Genomic DNA, 20,513 nt, shown 5'->3' with positions numbered 1-20,513 from the left:
TCATATGAGGGAGTATGATCTCTACGATCCTTTCATAATTGCACTTAACGTTAGGCAAGTGTATTATGCTCCTTATCCATTGCGGCGGAACAAGTTCGATTGGTGGGTTGTAATCAAAACTAAGCATGTAGGTAGGGTGGAAGTCGAGAATGTATTAGATGTTGCATATCAAAACAATATCTCCAGTGTTCACCAAATAGTGGACGATCAGTTAGAAAATAATTTGGAACATCCTGAACACATATTGGAAGAAGTTGATATAAATGAAGTAACAATTATAGAAAATGAGGATGAAGAATCAACTGATAAAATTCAAACAAGTGAGGACGAGGAATTCTCAGACGAGGAACAATACGTCGATGAGAATTAAAAAGTTGGGTTTTTCAAGCACTCTCCTGTTATAACTAGTTTCTTATATGTTTCAATCTAAATATGTATTATATTATGCAGATGGAAAGCAAGGGTCAAGGTAACAATGACCCTACTAGTTTTCGGGGTCGAGAAAAGGCTAGGAAAGGAAAGAGGAGTGTAGAATCTGGGGATAATACTACCCCCTCATTTCCACCCTCTTCAGAGATACCTATGTCTTATCCTCCACCACACGGCTATACTGAGCTGCCACAACATCACGAGGCTTATACCTTCATCCAGATACCAGGTCTTCCATCACAGGGCCATAGGACTATACGTCCGACATACAGTCCAACTACCTCACAGCCACGTGGATCGCAGCCATCTACATCACAGCCACGTGGATTACAGCCATCTGCATCACAACTACGCGGATCGCAACCCTACATATCACAGCCACATGGATCACAACCATCCATATCACAGTCACATGGGTCACAACCATCTGTATCACAGACACATGGATCACATCCAGCTATGTCGCAGTCATAGGGATCACAGACATCTTCATCATCGACTCCATCCATTTCAAGACTTCGCCTGCGAGACCGTAGCTCTGAGCCCCCATCTACACTGTCTACACATGCCTCGGATACAGATGCTGAGGATGATGATCCAGATGTAGTGCATTATGATCGCTATGGCAGGATCATCATAGTCCTTGAGGGTAACGGGTAAGAGTTATTTGTTATTTTTGTGTTTATTATTTTATAATATTTTACTAATATTTTCATATATTTTTATTGTTAAATTGCAGGTTCAGGCCGGGTAAGCAGACTACGAAGATAATCACCAATGCGATCAAAAGGTTTTATGATGGCCCCTATGCGACTTGGATTGATTTTTCATACTCGCTGAAGGAGCAAATTTTCAATCAGTTTAAGGTATAAATGTTATTTTAAGCAGTTTAATATTTTATATTTATGATATTTTCATCTAATATTTAACTTTTGAAATGCAGAGCAAGTGTGTATGAAAAGACTGCTATAACGAGAAAATGCTGTAAATTTTTATCATAAAACCCGCAAGAGATTGGCAGATCATTTTTTGTATGGTAGAAAGAATAACAAGAGGCATGACTGGTGTCTGCAACATTTATGGGATGATTTGTTAAGAAAATGGCACACCGAGGAGTTCTTAAAAAGGGGCGAACAAGGAAAGAAAGCTCGCTCATCCGAGAAGGGAGGCTCCTTGCACTCTGGGGTGCTATCAACATCGGGACAATAAGAAGAAGATTGGTAATTGCTTAAATTATTACGTCTTTACTTTTCTAAGTATATCAATTCTATTTATTAACTAAATTAATTTATTTTCAGAAAAAGAAGTATGTGCGTCCAATGAGCCATGATGAGCTATTCAAGGAGACGCATATTTTAAAGAAGAAGAAAGAAGGGGATGCGGATAGGTGGGTCGAGGACCTGGAAGAGACTACATATGTAAGCTTTCAATTTTCCTTGTTATAATTTACTTTTATAAATTTTTTATACTAATTTAATTTAAAATAACGTAGAGTTGCTACCAAAGTAACGTGGAGAACTTCAGTCGTAGTCAGCCAGCTGGTGAATTGGGCAAGCAAATCCAACCTTCGGACGAGGATGCTGAAAGAATATGGTTGGAGGTTGTTGGCGGTCCAAAAAAAGGGGAAGGAATACGGGCTTCTTGAGAAAATATTCCATCGCTATAGGTGTTGAATGCAAGGAATAGGGACTTCCTCACAGGGCGAGACACTTAATAGGGAGAGCCTATCGGCTATGCAGAAGACAGTGACAAGGCTTACATCCGAGCTAGAAACGTCCAAGGAAAGAGAAAGGCTTAGAGATGCTCAATTCCTTGGTATGCAAGCTTAGATCAGAACTCTCCTTTCTACTGGAGCTTTTCCGTTGCCCTGGTCTCGTGAGTCATCGCCAGAGGCTCGACCTCCACGCGATCGTTCCTCCCGTCCTCCACGTAATCATTCCTCTCGTCCTCCCCGTGATCGTTCTTCCCGTCCTCCACAAGACCGTTCTTTATACCGTCTTGTAGATGAAAGTTCATCAGATGGTGATGATGTTGTAGAAAACACCCCTTGACCAATACTTTGATATACTTTGAACTAGACTAATAAAACTAGTTTTGAATTAGATTGAACAATTTTGAACTTGTTGAAATAACTTAGTTTTTGCTACGTTTTGGATTGTGATGTTTAATTGAACTTTGTTAGTTTTAAAGTATTAATTGGATGTTTGGTTGGATTTGTGGTGAATTAGGGGTTGTATGTGGTGAATTGGGGGTTATTTGATGTGAATTGGGGGTATTGGTATGCTGTTTTTATTTGGCAGGTGGTGTAGTTACCAAAACAGGTATTTTCTGCAAAACTTAATCCCAGAAAACTGACCAACCTTGGTCGACCTTGGTCGGTAACTAATAAAAAAAATTAAATTGCAAAATACCGACCAATGTTGGTCGGTTAATGCACATTGAATTCCGAGAAATTCAACATTACCGACCAACTTTGGTCGGTAAGTTGGCTGCCTTGTCCAGATTACCAACCAACATTGGTCGGTATTATTAAATTTTAATTACTTATAAAAAATATAAATTTTCTAATACCGACCAACATTGGTCGATATATATAATATTATAGTTTATTTATTTTTTATTACCGACCAAAGTTGGTCGGTAAATAAAATTAATAAATTTAGGACACCAACCAACGTTGGTCGGTAAAATTAATTAAATTATTAAAATAACATTCCGACCAATATTGGTTGGTAATTCAATTAAATTGTCAGATGGTCGTGTAGAGCATACCGAGCGACGTTGATCAGTAATTTCCGACCGACTTTGGTCGGTATGCTCTTCCAACCTTCAAAATACCGAACACACGTAAATGATCGCGTTTTGGATGGTTATTGGCCATTACCGACCGATTTTAGTCAGTTTTTCCGAATAGTTTTAAGCGAATTTTTAGTAGTGAATAATGACTATAGAGTCCTCTTGTTTTGCAAGTATCCATCATTACCAAGTAATTTGATGATTTGCAAACTAACCACATATAATTATGAGAAATTATGACGATTATCACTTTTGAGTTCGACCTTTAAGATTTTTAGTAACACGTGTAATTAAGAGAAATTGTGACAATTATCATTGATGAGTTCGACCTTCAATATTTTTAGCACTAAACTTTTGTATTTTTTTTTAACAAAATATAAGTTCATATCTAATATTTGTTGAAATATTTTGTGTGTTTAAATTTCTCGAAAAAGTTTACATTCCACGTAACTACTTAAAAAATATTGTGTTCGGTATCACTACATCCGGCCCTCACAATTAAAAATCAATAGCCAACAACTGCTTCTAGCAAAATTTTCAAAACCTATGTTGATCCCTGATTAAGTGACATTAGGTATACATTTTTTGAAATGTCAAGGAATAAATCTGATTTTTTTATTACGTAGGTGAAAGATAATGATGATTAGTGGATAGTAATTTGGTAGCTTGCTTATTAATTTATAGAAGTTAGATATGACCATATAATTACAAATTAAGATTATTCGATCTACTACCTTCCAATTCTCCACGTTGTTACCTACCTAATTAGCAATATTTTAAGTGAAGCAGAAAAAAATATTTATACTTTGACATGAATCCAATAAATAAATAAAATAAATAATAGAAAAAAGGGATATGAATATTGAAGGGAAGGCTATAAAGATTCGAAAAATGCATGTGCTTGTAGGATCTTAAGAAAAATATCAATCGGTAGTTCGTTTAGAACAACTGCATGTGCAATTTAGTCGTCGTTTTATGACCATATCAAATGTATATGGACGTATTAAATGATTAAATAATAAAAGATGAAGAATCAATTGAAGTAATTAATTAAAAGATAGTTAAAAAAAAAGATTTTTGGTTGTTGTCACTTTCTAATTAAGCTCCAATTTCATCTTTTTATTTTCTCTATTATAAGTAGCTTCTCATTACCCTCAGCTTGTATCAAGCTAGCTAGCAGCTGCCACTAATTAGTTCTCTAATTAGTCATTTCTCTAACATTAATTACCTGAAAGCTTCTTCTTCACCAATGGCTATTGTTGCAACATTTTCCATTCTTTCAATGGCTAATTATGCAACATTTTCCATTCTTTCTCTTTTTTTCATCTTCTTCTTAAGCTTTTGCGTCAATGAGAGTTTTGCTGATAATGGAGGGTGGCAAAGTGCTCACGCCACAGCCTATGGAGGGGGTGATGCATCTGGCACTATGGGTATAATTCAATCTTCTTTAATTTACTTCTTAGCTTTTTGTTCTTTTAAAAGGTCTAATTTTTAAGTAGAGGGCATGCTATCTGTGTCGCATGGACTCTCTAAAATAATATTGCATGTGTCGGATCCTCAAAAAATATGTTGGAGAATTCAATACGCATCCGACGATATTTTCAAAGAGTCCATGCAACATAGATGATTCATGTTTCTTGATTAGAGTAGCTTTAATTTTTGATTGTGCTGATTGAAACAAATGTATAATCTTAGGGATCAGTTTGGTTTACATACTAGTTAGGCGGAATTATAATGTAGAGAATTGTTTATGCAGTGAATAATAAATACGCAGATTGATGTATAGGGTGAATTAAAATATACAGAACGGGTTGGTTTAAATAAAAAGTGAGATGGGTCTTTTACGGGCAATCAGATCGTGCCACGCAACTTTTTAAAGTTTTGAAAGAGGATTTAACGCATGAGGAGTAATTTGAACCCAAAGTGCAACGATAAAGATACTTTTAATAAGAAACTGAAACAGATGATAAATATAGCTTATTTTAAATAATACAGCGGTAAATATGATCCTTTTTCGTTAAATGTAGCGGATATGAACTGTTATGTGTAAGTGAATAACTACTTTAAGAATATTTTTGTCTTTAAATGCTTTGATATCCATATTGCTAATACGTATTCTTATAATCTCATTTAATATTCTATTCCACGTAAAAACAACACATACAAACGCATAACTTAGGGTCTGTACTATTTTAAACCGTCAACTCTGCATAAAATTATATATGCAATGATTGTTTTTTTTCTTATACGGCCAACCAAAACTGCAATACTTATGAGAGAATTAGTTTCCCTAATCTCTCAGTAGCAAACATTGTCTTATATATTTTGATTACGGTATTTTTTTTATTCCTATGTTGCTCGAACTCTTTAAAAATATTGCTAAGTATATGTTGGATCCTCCAAAAATAGTGTATTTTTGGAGATTCCAACAGGCAGTGGCGGAGCTAGGTGAGTGCCCCTTCACCCCTTCACGGAGAAATTACATGGTGTATATAAGATAAAAAGAAATTATGTATATACATGAGATGTTGAATCTCCTTGATTTCTCTACGTGTGTAACTTTTAAAAAAATTTTAATCCCTTTAGTAAAAATCTTGGCACCATTACTTTAACATATGTGCGACATCATTTTGAAGAGTTCGTGCAACATAACTTAATTATACCTCAACCAAACGACCCTTTAGTCGTTTGCATGATTTTAACTAGTGACTAAATAACAAAGTAGAGTACAAAAAGGTCTTTGTATATATACAATAACAACAACAACCCAGTATAATCTCACTAGTGGGGTCTGGAGAGGGTAGTGTGTACGCAGACCTTACCCCTACCCTGGGGTAGAGAAGCTGTTTCCAATAGACCCTCGGCATCCTTCCCTCCAAGAACTCCCACCTTATATAATACTAACTAAAACTATATATGGTTTGAAAAATGCAGGGGGTGCTTGTGGTTATGTTAATTTGAACAGCCAAGGTTATGGAACAAATACTGCAGCATTAAGCACAGCTCTATTCAACAATGGTTTGACATGTGGGGCTTGTTATCAGCTCAAATGCAACAATGACGGCAAACGGTGCATTTCTGGAACAATTACTGTCACTGCTACAAATTTCTGTCCTCCTAATCCATCTTTACCTAGCAACAATGGTGGCTGGTGCAATCCTCCTCTTCAACATTTCGATTTGGCACAGCCTGCTTTCTTGAAAATTGCTCAATATAAAGCCGGCATCGTCCCAGTATCTTTCCGCAGGTAAATTTTTCCTATTAGAGTCAAACCTCTATGTAACAGTCTCGTTTGTTTCAGATATTTGTGGATGTTATAGCGAATTGCTGTTATAGAAAACATATATAATAACAGAAAATGAAATTTGGTTCCGGAAAAACTTGACTTTTATAGTAAAGTGTTGTTATATAAGAATCTTGTTATAGAGAGGTCTGACTGTATTCCCTGTCCTCATTTTATCGAGTTTATTACTCAAATGATCACTCAACTATATGAAATTACATAATAAAGTCATTCTTCTTTAGTTTGTAATAGAAAAGTCACTTTAACTATATATATATATATATGGAAGGTCACTCAACCAAAATTTTCAAACTTTGTGATACTTATTTTACCCTTTAAATTATCAACCTTGTCTTTTTTTTTCTTTTTTTTTCTTTTTTTACTTTTTAAATATTACTCTATAATTTTCTTTTTTAATCTATATTATGGACTTACCTATAAAACAAATAAATAGTATTTATATATTCTTGGAAATTATTTTTTATTTTTTATTTCATAAATAAAACTTATTTGTTCAATAGGCAAGTCTATAACACAGATTAAAAAGGAAAAAAGATACCGTCATAATAAAAATTAAAAAAGAGAAAAAATATAAAGGTTTATAATTTAGAGGGTAAAATATGTATTTGATCATCGAAAATTTGAGAATCTAGTTAGATGATCTTCTGAGTGTTATATGCATAATTAAGTAATTTTTGTTACAAATAAAAAAAATATGACTTTATTAGGTAATTTCGTATAATTGATTGACCGGCCATTCGAATAATGCACTCCATTGTGTGATAGTGTTTGACTATACATAAAGTATAAACAGAGAAGAAAATTTATATGCAAACTATCAAAATTGCATGTTCTACCAACAATTAAATGCTAGGTATGGTGAAAGTTCCACTCATCCTTTCATATTTCTCGTTTAATTAAAGAGGTAAACTTTCATATCAAGTGAGTCTCAATAAATCTTATCTATAAGCCAATAAAAAAAAAAAGAACAAATAGTTTTACAATACCGAAATGTGATGTTCTTTTTGTCATAGACAGTAAAGAAAAGAGTGTCGAATAAAATGAGACGAATGGCATAGGACAACATTTTTACTGTCTAAGATGGTGCATATTTGCAATAACTTCAACCTGATTGAATTCACACAAGAGGTCAAGATGTAAATATTAATATTAATAATATGTGATTTGAATTTGGTCTCCAACAGGGTGCCTTGCAAGAAGAAGGGAGGAATAAGGTTTACAATAAATGGCCACTCCTATTACAACTTGGTTTTGGTGACTAATGTTGGAGGTGCTGGTGATGTTCATTCAATTTCCATAAAAGGGTCCAAAAATGGATGGACATCAATGTCAAGAAATTGGGGCCAAAACTGGCAAAGCAATTCATATCTCAATGGCCAAAGTCTTTCATTTAAAGTGACTACAAGTGATGGAAGAACTGTCACAAGCAACAATGCTGCACCAGCTAATTGGCAATTTGGCCAAACTTTTGAAGGGAGACAATTTTAGTTTCACCTACACACTCTAGGAGAAAATAAATAAAGAGGCTAGAGAGGACGTCAACTTTTATATACTGATAGTGTACAAAATTATCATTCTGAAATAATCATTATTAGTGAGTGTGTATTAATAACGTTAAAATAAGATAAATAATATGTTATACTCCTAATAGATTATAAGTTATATCTATTCAAAATTGTTTTGTAGAGATCGTGTATATAATTTAAATTCATTTGCACTCGACATGGAATAGTGCGTTTGAGAGAGGCTCCTCATGAGGGAATATCCTTGTATTGCTGTGGACTGTGGTGGCTAGTTTGCTTATAGCTTAAGCCTAAAGTAGATTCTAAGTAGATTTTGTGAATGTTTTTGTATTCCTATATCCTTTTCGCGAGTTGATTGCTTATATGACTACTCAATTATTGCAAATGATGTAATATAGTCACTTTTTTTAAATAAAAATCGTCACTCAACTAATGAAAATGAAGTAACAAAGTTAATTTTTTTTAATTTTGTAACAGAAACTTACTTTATATCAATCAACTATACTCTTAGCTAGAAAATATATATTCGGTAATAATTTAATAAAAGTCTAAACTCAAAAAATAAAAAAATGAGCGATTTTAACCAATATAGGAACTCGACTCACCTATCTCTAACGAAAGTAAAGTACAATTAAATTAAACAAACTACTTATGGTCATTGTTATTTAGCTTGGACACGTGAAAAATATATGACATTCCTATTAATTTTAAATTTAAACAATCCATTTGGGAGTACCATAAGTTGGATCAAAAGTACTCAATATTATTAAATTCAAAGATCATATATGCTCAAGAAAATACAGTAGAGCCGGAAATATACTTACCAAAACTTAAGGAATCATTTGGGTAAAATTCCTTTACAAATGAAGTGTTGTTATGAATATATTATATTATGGATGTTCATTTAGTACTCCGTTGTAAATAAGCTTCCTGAAAAAGTTTATCCATATGAGACTCCGCCATAAATATGTTTATCTATTTAGTACTCTATTGGAAATAAGCCTCCTGAAGAAGCTTATCCTTTCGGTACTCCGCTATGGATAAATATTACCCATGATAGAAGATTATCTATATCTGGCACAACAGTTTAGAGCAGCAGCTTACAAGCAGCTTGCAGTAGCAGCTGACACAGCAGCTTCCTTTCTTCTATAAATAGAGGAGAATTCAGTTCATTATGTACAGAAGTTTGAAGTTTGAATAATATATCAGTTTCTCTCTATACTTGTCTTTACTTTACAATCTTTATTTTATAACACGTTATCAGCACGAGACTCTGCCATCTCGAGCAAATACTTTGAAAGTATAAGAGGTACGAACTTTCTTTTTCTAAATAATGTCAAATCTTTCTAAACTTGAGTTTATAGCCCTGGATATATCGGGCAAAAGCTACATGTCTTGGGTGCTTGATGCTGAAATTCATCTTGATGCGATGGGTCTGGCAGATACCATCAAAGATAAGAATCAGGCATCAAACCAAGACCGTGCCAAAGCAATAATATTCCTACGCCATCACTTGATGAGGGCCTGAAAATGGAATATCTTACTGTTAAAGATCCAGTCATACTGTGGAGTAATTTGAAAGATAGATATGACCACCTGAAGATTGTCGTTCTTCCACAGAGACGTTATGATTGGACTCATCTAAGGTTACAAGATTTTAAATCTATCAGTGAGTATAATTCTACTATATTCAGAATTATTTTCCAATTGAAACTATGTGGTGATAATATTACTGATCATGATATGTTGGAGAAAACTTTCACCACTTTTCATGCCTCGAATATGCTCCTGCAGCAGCAATATCGAGAGATGGGATTTAAAAAGTATTCTGAACTTATCTCACATCTTCTTGTAGCCGAGCAACATAATGGGCTATTAATGAAAAACCATGAAAGCCGACCTACTGGTTCTTGTCCATTCCCTGAAGTGAATGAGACGAACTTCCACCAAGCTAAGCGTGGAAGAGGACGTGGCCCCAGTCGTGGTCATGGCCGTAGTCGGGGAGGAAACTCTAATCATGGTAATAATAATGCACCAAAGAACCCTCCTCACCACCAGCAGTGGAAAAGGAAGGAGCAAAAGCATGAAGCGGTGCAAGCAGCAAAGCCAGAAAATGCATGCTATAGATGTGGAGGAAAAGGGCACTAGTCACGTACATGCCGTACGCCAAAGCACCTGGTTGAGCTATATCAAGCTTCCCTGAAGAAGACAGAGAAAAATGCTGAAGCAAATTTTATTTCTGAAGATAATTTAGACTTCATGCATTTAGATGTAGCTGATTACTTTGCACTCCCAGAAGGAGAAACAAGTCATATGATCGGTAGTGAATCTGTAGAGATGTAAATATTTTAATTTTTGTTATTTGTAGTAGATAATATGGTTACGTAATTGTTGTACATAAATAAAAGTTATGCTTTGATAATAATGTTTACTATCATATTTATTTTGTTTATGTCATTTTGAAGAATATGGATAATCCTCAAATTATGTTTGGATCAAAGACCAATCATGAAGATATTTGTGTAGTTGATAGTGGAACAACTCATGCCATATTCAAAGATCAGAAATACTTTTCTTATTTGCATAAGGAAAAAGCAAATGTTTCTACAATTTCTGGTAATATAAGTTTGATTGAAGGCTCCGGAAGAGCTATTGTATTTCTGTATAAGGGAACAAAACTTATTATCGACAATGCATTGTACTCCTCCAAGTCCCGAAGAAACTTGTTGAGTTTTATAGATATCCGCCGAAATGGGTATCATGTTGAGACAATAGATAAAATGAATGTGGAATATCTTTGCATTACAAAGAATATTTCTGGCTAGAAATGCATTATAGAAAAGTTACCAACTTTATCTTCTGGCTTATACTATTCAAAGATTAGTACAGTTGAAGCACACTCTATGGTAAACCAGAAGTTTACTGATTCAAATATTTTTGTGCTTTGGCATGGCCGTTTGGGCCATCCTGGATCAATAATGATGAGACGAATTACTGAAAATTCGAGTGGGCATCCATTAAAGAACCTGAAGATTCTTACAAATAATGAATTTCCTTGTGATGCTTGTTATCAAGGCAAAATGATCACTAGACCATCACCAATGAAGGTTGGCATTGAGTCCCCTACCTTTTTAGAACGTATACATGGGGATATATGTGGACCTATTCACCCACCAAGTGGGTCGTTTAGATATTTTATGGTCCTAATAGATGCATCTTCAAGATGGTCTCATGTGTGCCTATTATCATCTCGCAACCTAGCGTTTGCAAAGTTATTAGCCCAAATAATTCGATTAAGGGCACAATTCCCATATTATCCTATAAAGGCTATTCGCCTTGATAATGCTAGAGAATTCTCATCTCAAACTTTTGATGATTACTGTCTATCAGTTGGGATAAAAGTTGAACATCCTGTAGCTTATGTTCATACTCAAAATGGCCTTGCAGAGTCATTTATTAAACGACTGCAATTGATAGCAAGACCACTACTTATGAAAACAAAATTGCCCACTACTGTTTGGGGCCATGCTATCTTGCACGCAACATCACTTATCCCTCTCAGACCAACACATTATAATAAATATTCTCCGTCACAATTAGTTTTTGGTCATGAACCAAATATTGCCCATCTATAAATTTTTGGATGTGCTGTATATGTGCCAGTAGCACCACCACAGCGCAGTAAGATGGGCCCCCAAAGAAGGTTAGGAATATATATTGGGTTTGAATCACCCTCTATTATTCGCTATCTTGAACCATTGACGGGAGATTTATTTACTGCTCGATTTGCAGATTGTCGATTTGATGAAACAAATTTCCCACAATTAGGGGGAGAGAAAAAGGAAATCAAAAGAGAAATTGTGTGAAAAGTTTCATCATTATATCACTTTGATCCACGTATCGCTATATGTAATCAGGAGGTCCAGAAGATCATCCATTTACAAAATATAGCAAATCAAATGCAGACGCATTTACTGATTTGAAAAGGATAACTAAGTCACATATCCCTGCAGAGAATGTGCATATCCGAATTGATGTCCCAGCAGGACCATCTATTAGCATGAGAGCTAGTGAACCTAAAGCATGCCTGAAGCATGGTAGGCCTATGGGTTCTAAGGATCGAAATCCTAGAAAAAGAAAATCGACAAATGATCAAAATGATATTATGAAGGGATCTCCTGAAGAGACCCAAGATCTGATTAGTTATGAGATTCCTGAGGAAATCAATAAACCCGAGACTCAAGTGAGCGAGGAACTTTTAATAAGTTCTACTGGTGATGGGATTAATTTAAATCGATCTGAAATAGTGGTGGATAATATTTTTGCATATAATGTTGCACTTAACATTATGCAAGATAGTGAGGATTTTGAACCCCGATCTGTCGAAGAATGTCAACAAAGATCTGATTGGCCAAAATGGCAAGGGGCAATTCAATCAGAATTGAACGCACTTGCTAAAAGAGAGGTCTTTGGACCAGTAGTCCAAACACCTGCTGGTATAAAACCAGTTGGTCATAAATGGGTTTTTGTGCGAAAAAGGAATGAGCAAAATGAAGTTGAAAGATACAAGGCTCGCCTTGTCGCACAAGGATTCTCATAACGACCTGGAGTCGATTATGAAGAAATATATTCACCCGTTATGGATGCCATAACATTTCGATATCTCATCAGTTTAGCCTTACGTGAAAGGCTTGAAATACATCTAATGGATGTGGTTACAGCTTATCTGTACGGGTCACTTGATAATGAAATTTACATGAAAATCCCTGAAGGATTTAAAATGCCTGAAGCATATTCAAAATCTCGGGAAATGTACTCAATCAGATTACAAAGATCTTTGTACGGTTTAAAACAATCTGGGCGCATGTGGTATAATCGCCTCAGTGAATATTTGTTGAAAGAGGGTTACATAAATGATGTTATTTATCCATGTATTTTTATAAAGAAAATGGCATTAGAATTTGTTATACTTGCTGTTTATGTTGATGACATAAATCTTGTTGGAACTCCAGAAGAGCTCCAAAAGGCAATTGAATATCTTAAGAAAGAATTTGAGATGAGAGATCTTGGAAAGACAAACTTTGTCTTGGACTGCAAATTGAATATTTAGCAAATGGGATCTTTATGCATCAATCTGCTTATACAGAAAGAGTCTTAAAACATTTTTACATGGACAAAGCACACCCATTGAGTACACCAATGGTTGTTCGATCACTTGAAGTGAATAAGGACCCGTTCCGACCTCAAGAAGAGGATGAGGAACTCCTGGGTCCTGAAACACCCTATCTTAGTGCAATTAGTGCACTTATGTATCTTGCTAATGCTATAAGGCCTGACATAACATTTTCTGTTAATTTACTAGCAAGATATAGCTCTTCTCCTACACAGAGACATTGGAACAGGATTAAGCATATATTGCGATATTTAAAGGGAACTCTTGATATGGGTTTGTTTTATGCTAACAAAGATAGTGCAGATCTTGTTGGTTATGCAGATGCAGATTATTTATCTGATCCCCATAAAGCTCGATCTCAAACCGGGTACGTGTTTACATGTGGAGGTACTGTCATATCATGGCGCTCCACAAAGCAGTCAATTGTTGCTACTTCTTCAAATCATGCTGAGATAATAGCTATTCATGAAGCAAGTAGGGAATGCGTATGGTTGAGATCAATGATTCATTTTATTCAAGAAAAATGTGGTTTGGAGTGTGATAAAAGATCCACAATTTTATACGAAGACAATGCTGCATGCATAGCCCAATTGAAGGGAGGATTTATAAAAGGAGATAGAACGAAGCACATTTCACCAAAATTATTCTACACACACGATCTTCAGAAAAATGGTGACATTGATGTGCAACAAATCCATTCAAGTGACAATCCGACAGATTTATTCACCAAATCTTTACCAACTTCAACTTTTGAGAAGATGGTATACAAGATTGGAATGCGGTGACTTAAATATTTGAAACAAGGTTTTCATCAGGGGGAGTAAAATACGCGATGTACTCTTTTTTCCTTATTAAGGTTTTTTCCCACAGGATTTTCCTTATAAGGTTTTTAATGAGGCAGTTAGCAATGCGTATTACTAAATATGTGTACTCTTTTTCCTTCACTAGGATTTTTTCCCACGAGGTTTTTCCTAGTAAGGTTTTAACGAGGCACATTATCTTTTAATGAACATCCAAGGGGGAGTGTTATGAATATATTATATTATGGATGTTCATTTAGTACTCCGTTGTAAATAAGCTTCATGAAGAAGTTTATCCATATGAGACTCCGCCATAAATATGTTTATCTATTTAGTACTCTATTGGAAATAAGCCTCCTGAAGAAGCTTATCCTTTCGATACTCCACTATGGATAAATATTACCCATGATAGAAGATTATCTATATCTGGCACAACAGTTTAGAGCAGCAGCTTACAAGCAGCTTATACAGCAGCAACTTACAAGCAGCTTACACAGCAGCTTGCAGTAGCAGCTTACACAACAGCTTCTTTTCTTCTATAAATAGAGGAAAATTCAGTTCATTATGTATAAAAATTTAAAGTTTGAATAATATATCAGTTTCTCTCTATACTTGTGTTTGCTTTACAGTATTTATTTTATAACAAGTACAAATTTTCTTCATATATTAGCTCCAAAGTTAGCGCATCCCGTGGACAAATGATTCCATCTTCCGGAAATTTCACTCGAAAACTCTGTCCGACCCTCTTCCGCTCTCTCCCACCTACCCGTAAAACCCCTCGAAACTTCCAAACCTCACGCGCTCACTCTTCCAGAAACTTCCACGCGCTAAACCCTCACCCTACTGCCATCCACACTCTCATCAGGCCCATTTCCGTCACTCTACAGTCTACAACCGTCGCTAACGGCAGACGTAGATCGAGTATCGCCGGCGTTTCAACCATGGCCAACGGCGGAGATAACGGCGTTACGTTTCAGTTAACTCCGTCGAGCTTGTTAAAGATTCAGAAAGGTGATATCACTCAATGGTCTGTAGACGGATTCTCTGACGCTATTGTAAGTATGAGTATCTTTGCTTTTATATATGCGTTTGAATTTAGCTGAATCATTTCTAACTTTAAATTATTCGAATTTAAATTTTTGATATAAAGATGTTGTGTACCAACGTGTACAGACTGAATAAAAAATATAGGAGTGATTAATATTTTGATTTGGAATGAAATCAAATGCTGCTACAGTTGTCCAAGAGCTTTTCAGCTCGTGCAATGAGGATTTTGTTTGGAAGCGTATAATATATTATACTAATGTTTAAGTCTCCGCGACTTGATTCTTATATGATTTGTTTCTTAGAGAAGTTTAATCCTTCATAGAGAAAAAGTTGAAGATCAGATAATGAAATAAAGCAGGTTGGCTATATCGACAGCTTACCCTACTGAGCAGTATTAGCTTTAACTTGACTTCAGGTTTACCCTGTGTTGTAAATATCAGAAGAACTTTGGATTCATTTGTGACCTATAAACAATTCCAAGCACAATAAAAGACGAGAACTGAACCCCTATGCATTTTCAAGAGAGGAATATCCAATATAATAGACTGTTTCTTTTTAGGCTAATGATATTATTTAGTTCTGCCTATGATCTATCCTTGGGGCTTATGATGCATAATACATTGTGTTTACTTGCGGCCTTTATCTTTGCACCATTTTTATACAGGTCAATCCTGCTAATGAGCGAATGCTGGGTGGTGGTGGTGCCGATGGAGGTAATTCCTTAATCATACTGCTGATTACAACTCTATGATACATGCAGTCTGATTTCATGTTTTCGCATTTCTAGCCATACACCGAGCTGCCGGTCCAGAATTACGAGATGCATGCTACAAAGTCCCAGAGGTACGTCCTGGAGTTCGCTGCCCAACAGGAGAAGCAAGGATTACACCGTATGTGCTCAGTCGTTGGCTTCAATATTTCATTAGAACCATCAGTTATATGTAGTATGGTGTCAGTACTCTTACATTGTGGAGGGAAACTATTGCAGAGGTTTTAGATTGCCAGCTTCTCATGTAATCCACACTGTTGGACCAATATATGATGCTGTCCCAAATCCTAAAGCCTATTTGACAAATTCATATAGGTTTGTGAATGATTATTTTATATTCCTCATAAATTGGTTTAAATGTCATACCTTATTTGATTCTCTTTTCTCTTAACTATACTGCAGAAATAGCCTGCGTGTGGCAAAAGAGAACAACATTCAGTATATTGCTTTTCCTGCCATATCATGTGGGGTCTTCGGGTGAGTTCTACTGATTAACCATGCATTTTCAAGTGTATAGGGACCGTCAGCTTATTTAGTTATGCTCGTGATGGTTCCTTCTCACAGCGAAAGTGTCCACCAGCTATTGAGTATGAAAGATGAATATGTTGGGACTACTACAGAATAAGTTTGCTGCATGATCACTCATTTCATTACCTAGACAATGGTTATCTTATTTTTCTTGTTTGTTCTGTTGGAGGGGCTGATTAAATAAAAATTGTTGCTCTAATGAACTTACAGTACGAAATTAATCTAATTGTTATGTTAAGATCACGGCTAATTAATTCTGTCTTCTGAATCTTTTTTGTGTTTTCATCTCGCCACCTAAAATTAGCTAACCCCTCATTTGTTTGGGCACAAGTTGTCACTTAAAATTAGGAATCACTTAGAATGTTGGATTCAATTCCTTTGTCTGTTTGTTTTATTGTGTATCATGCCCTAAATTCTGCACAAATAAATTTTTATATCCTGGTGATATGTGTTGATTGTTGACTGAGAAAGTTAGTCCAATAGTCCTTAGTTTGAACATATCATAGAGGTAACTTTTTTTTTTACATAACCAAGTTTACACCTTCTTGACTCTTTAGGTATTGCCACATCGTGCATATGACTGTTTTGAAACTTCTATTTTATGAGTACTACCTGTGCTAACTTCTTTGCATATTAATGAGCTAGGAAAAATGATTCTGCGGTATGATCACCTTTAGGAACAATATATAATCTTAGCAGCTATGGATGGTTACCCCTGCTTAATCTTCATTTTTTTGTGTTTTACAGATATCCTTTTGATGAAGCTGCCACTGTGGCTATATCTACTGTCAAAGAATTTGGCAGTGACCTCAAAGAGGTATTATCTGCTTATGGATTTTGGTTTGCTTAGAACTTGATTGCAATATAGGTCACATATCTGTTGAGACTAAAATACTTCATAGTGTTCTTATCTTATGTTGGTGAAATTGTTCGCCTGAAGCAGAAATATTGATAATGGTGGATGTGGCTCCACTGTTACTAATAGTATGTTGGCATCTTGTTCCTAGTTTTTGTTTTCTTTTTGCTGATAAATGTATATATGTAATTAGTAGCGTCTTAATAGTACCCAAGAAAGTGATTGTATATAATGATTTGTGAAGGCTTAAGACCTCCATGAAGCAGCCTGAGTCTCGTCAATGCAATATAGTATTCTTGCAGAAAATTATAAAAAAGCAAGAAAGCTCCTAATATTGTACTCTCCATGGTTTAGTGCTCTGAATTTCTTTCTTTTTCTTGAGAAGTCACAAAAGGCACATGGGGACAACATTCTCTTTTACCCCATACATGAAAAACTTTCGAATTCTGGAATGAAGATGGGCTATCTTTGCTCAATAGATTTTGTATCCAAACAATGGGAACAGAGAAGTCCAACGATAAGCCACTACCTTGAAATGCCACCTGAGATTATTTTAATTTTCCCGGTGGTTTTTGCACATGAAAGATGTGCTGGGGAAACCCCCCCCCCCCCTTTGGGGTGTACTTGGCATGTTTCTCTGCGGTGAACCTTATGAAGTTCATGGAATCCTATGTCGTATGTCCTTTACTGCATACTATTCTGATTGAGATGAACAATTTAATAACTTAAACAGTTAAACGTCATAGTAAAACATAATGTTTATAGCCTTGTAATATAAAAGTCATGTGGTCTGAATTTTCTCCTGCAACTTCAACTCTATTTATTTCCCGTGTACTGGTCTTGACAACTTTCTTATATGCTTTAGTATGATTGCACATTTGGAACTTGGAAATTCTTTTCATTAGCTATGATCTTACGTGGAAGTTCTGGAACAGCTTGTGTGCTCTTAGTTCAACTTTTAATCCCTTAGAACTAGAAGCTGCAGAATCTGCAGGATTGAATATAAAAGAGCCATGTCTAATTGTTGAAACACTGCAATTGCTTGAGTAATTATTCTAGTTATTCTTGCTTAGTAACTATTACTTTGATCTTGACACGTCTCTGAAAAATTTGTCGATATCATTTTCTGATGGAACTCGCTGAGGGACTTTTTTAGTTTCACTCGAAGGTGAGAAGACATCTTGGTTGGGTTGGATATTTAAACTGTCTCTTAGTTTGCAGTGGAGATGCTTTCATAGATGATGTCCTTTGTAGATATAATTTTTTTTCTTCTGGAAAACATTCTTTTTCTTGGGAAAGCTAGAAATATTAATATATCATCAGCACAAAGGTTGTGCAGAAACCATGTTACTTTTCAAAAGAAACAAAATAATCTCCTTGCTCTTCTTACAAGGATTCTATGATATTTATGAGAGATTCAGCATCATTAAGGATATCTTCTTTATACCAAGCATAAAATAAAGAAAAGCAGTTTATCTTGGCTTTCTGTACAGAATGGCGGGTTCCTTCAAAGCATGTTCTGTTTCTCTTCTTCCCCACAGTCCACCATACACAAACAGGTATCATTTGCCACCATTTTTCCTGTCTAGCAGTACCTTCAGTATTTTTCCAGCACGCCAACAGTACTTATGTATTCTTTGGCATAGCCCACTCGATTCCATTCATTTTTAGAATTAATTCCCAAATCTGTTCAGTAACTTCTTTGCGGAAGAGATGATTTACGCTCAGAATCTTTTCACACAAAAAAACATTTAGAACACAGCTTGCAACCCCCTTCTCATTAAATTTTCTCGAGTCAAGCATGCTTCCTGAGCTACTAGCCAGGAAAAACATGCCACCTTATAAGGTATCTTCACTCTCCACATTTCCTTTCAGGCCATTTGAATCCCTGTTGCCCACTGTGATCGTGTGTTTTATATGCTGATTTTACAATGTACACACCTTTACATGCTAATGTGTTACCTTATAATCTACATGTCAAGATGTGGAAAGAGGAGATCAAAATGCCCATTCCATCCGCAAATGATATTTTAATGTTATTCAAATTAAAATCGATATGTTCCTTTTGTAATTCTCTTCAAATGCCACAGTATTGCCAAAACCATCGTTATTCCAAAAAATTTGATCTATTTGTGCATGCTTTTGCTTAAAGAACTTTTTTGAGCATCAGTACTATTTTCTTCGCTTAAGATCAGATTCTGATTGTCAGAGCTGAGTGCTGGCTACAATTGTTTCCTCTTACATCTGTCATAAATGCAGGTACACTTTGTGCTGTTTTCAGATGAAATTTATGATGCATGGTTGAAGGCAGCGAATGAACTGTTGCAGAGTTGATTAGTATGTTTCTGAGCATCTGGAAAATGAAATTTGTGGTGATGGACATTGGAGATGCATATGACATACTTAGATATTGAAATTAATGAAATGTCAAAAAGAAGAGTCTGCTGAATATGAATTTATTAGTTGGTATTTTACTACCTATCCTTGTGAAGCAGAATAACGCCATTATGGTTTTATGCTCTTAGCTGAGGCTGATATTAGCTAGCAAGCTTTGTATGCGCCTATTTGCTAGACTTTGTGAGGAGAATGATAAAATGTGACGTATGGTCAGTGTGGCAATACTTCAATTTAGGGCTGGCAAGTGGGCCGGTCCCGGTCGACCGCGGCCCATGTGGGTAGTGGATCTAAACGAGCTGATCCGTTTAAGACCGGGACCGGAGGAGGTGGGCCTGACAAGTGGGCCGGTCCTTAGCCTGAGGCCCGCGAGACCAGACCGTTTGGGACCGGGACCGGACTGGTCCTAGCGGTCCCAAACGGTTATAATTTTTTTAAAAAAATCTGCCCATTTGGATATTTAAAATCTAGTCGTTTCCTCTGCCAAAATAGTCGTTGGCTATTTACAAAATAGCCATTTAACCCCCCAACTTTGTTTTAATTCTAAATTTTTTTTAATTACACTTTTTTCTTATTTTTAACTATAAATACCCCATCATTCTTTCATTTTTCTTACAAAATCATCAATCTCTCTTTAATATCGAATATAGCTTTTATATATATATATATATATATATATATATATATATATATATATATATATATATATATATATATATATATATATATATACTATATATAGTTGACTCGCACATCCTAAATTTTAATATTCAACATTTAATATCGAATATAGTTTATATATGTATATATTATAACGTATTGCTTTGAATATCTCTTAACAATATTTTTGTCTTTAAATTTGAATTAAAAAATTTAGGTCACAATTCTATAATA

The 20,513-nt window shown here is 35.3% G+C and overlaps 2 protein-coding genes across 3 annotated transcripts; both read left to right on the top strand.

Moving 5' to 3' along the window:
- Window positions 1-4,404: 4,404 nt before the first annotated feature.
- On the top strand, window positions 4,405-8,216 carry LOC107796064 (expansin-A4-like). The gene is made up of 3 exons (XM_016618783.2): window positions 4,405-4,655; window positions 6,160-6,472; window positions 7,714-8,216. The coding sequence occupies exons 1-3, from the start codon at window positions 4,475-4,477 to the stop codon at window positions 8,015-8,017; spliced, it is 798 nt and encodes a 265-aa protein (XP_016474269.2). The 5' UTR covers window positions 4,405-4,474; the 3' UTR covers window positions 8,018-8,216.
- A 6,477-nt stretch (window positions 8,217-14,693) lies between these two features.
- On the top strand, window positions 14,694-19,767 carry LOC107803566 (uncharacterized). Of its 2 annotated transcripts, XM_016627306.2 has the most exons (8): window positions 14,701-15,080; window positions 15,737-15,785; window positions 15,860-15,962; window positions 16,061-16,156; window positions 16,244-16,318; window positions 17,117-17,186; window positions 18,719-18,784; window positions 19,485-19,767. In XM_016627306.2, exons 1-8 carry the CDS (start codon window positions 14,724-14,726, stop codon window positions 19,557-19,559), a joined length of 891 nt encoding a protein of 296 aa, XP_016482792.1. In that variant the 5' UTR covers window positions 14,701-14,723; the 3' UTR covers window positions 19,560-19,767. The 2 variants fall into 2 exon arrangements, with proteins under 2 accessions (XP_016482794.1, XP_016482792.1); XM_016627308.2 differs by lacking the exon at window positions 18,719-18,784 and having other exon boundaries at window positions 14,694-15,080.
- The last annotated feature ends 746 nt before the right edge of the window (window positions 19,768-20,513 follow it).

The sequence above is a fragment of the Nicotiana tabacum genome, chromosome 13 (assembly GCF_000715075.1).
Source record: "Nicotiana tabacum cultivar K326 chromosome 13, ASM71507v2, whole genome shotgun sequence".
Lineage (NCBI taxonomy): Eukaryota > Viridiplantae > Streptophyta > Magnoliopsida > Solanales > Solanaceae > Nicotiana > Nicotiana tabacum.
This window is presented reverse-complemented; position numbering and strand designations above follow the sequence as displayed.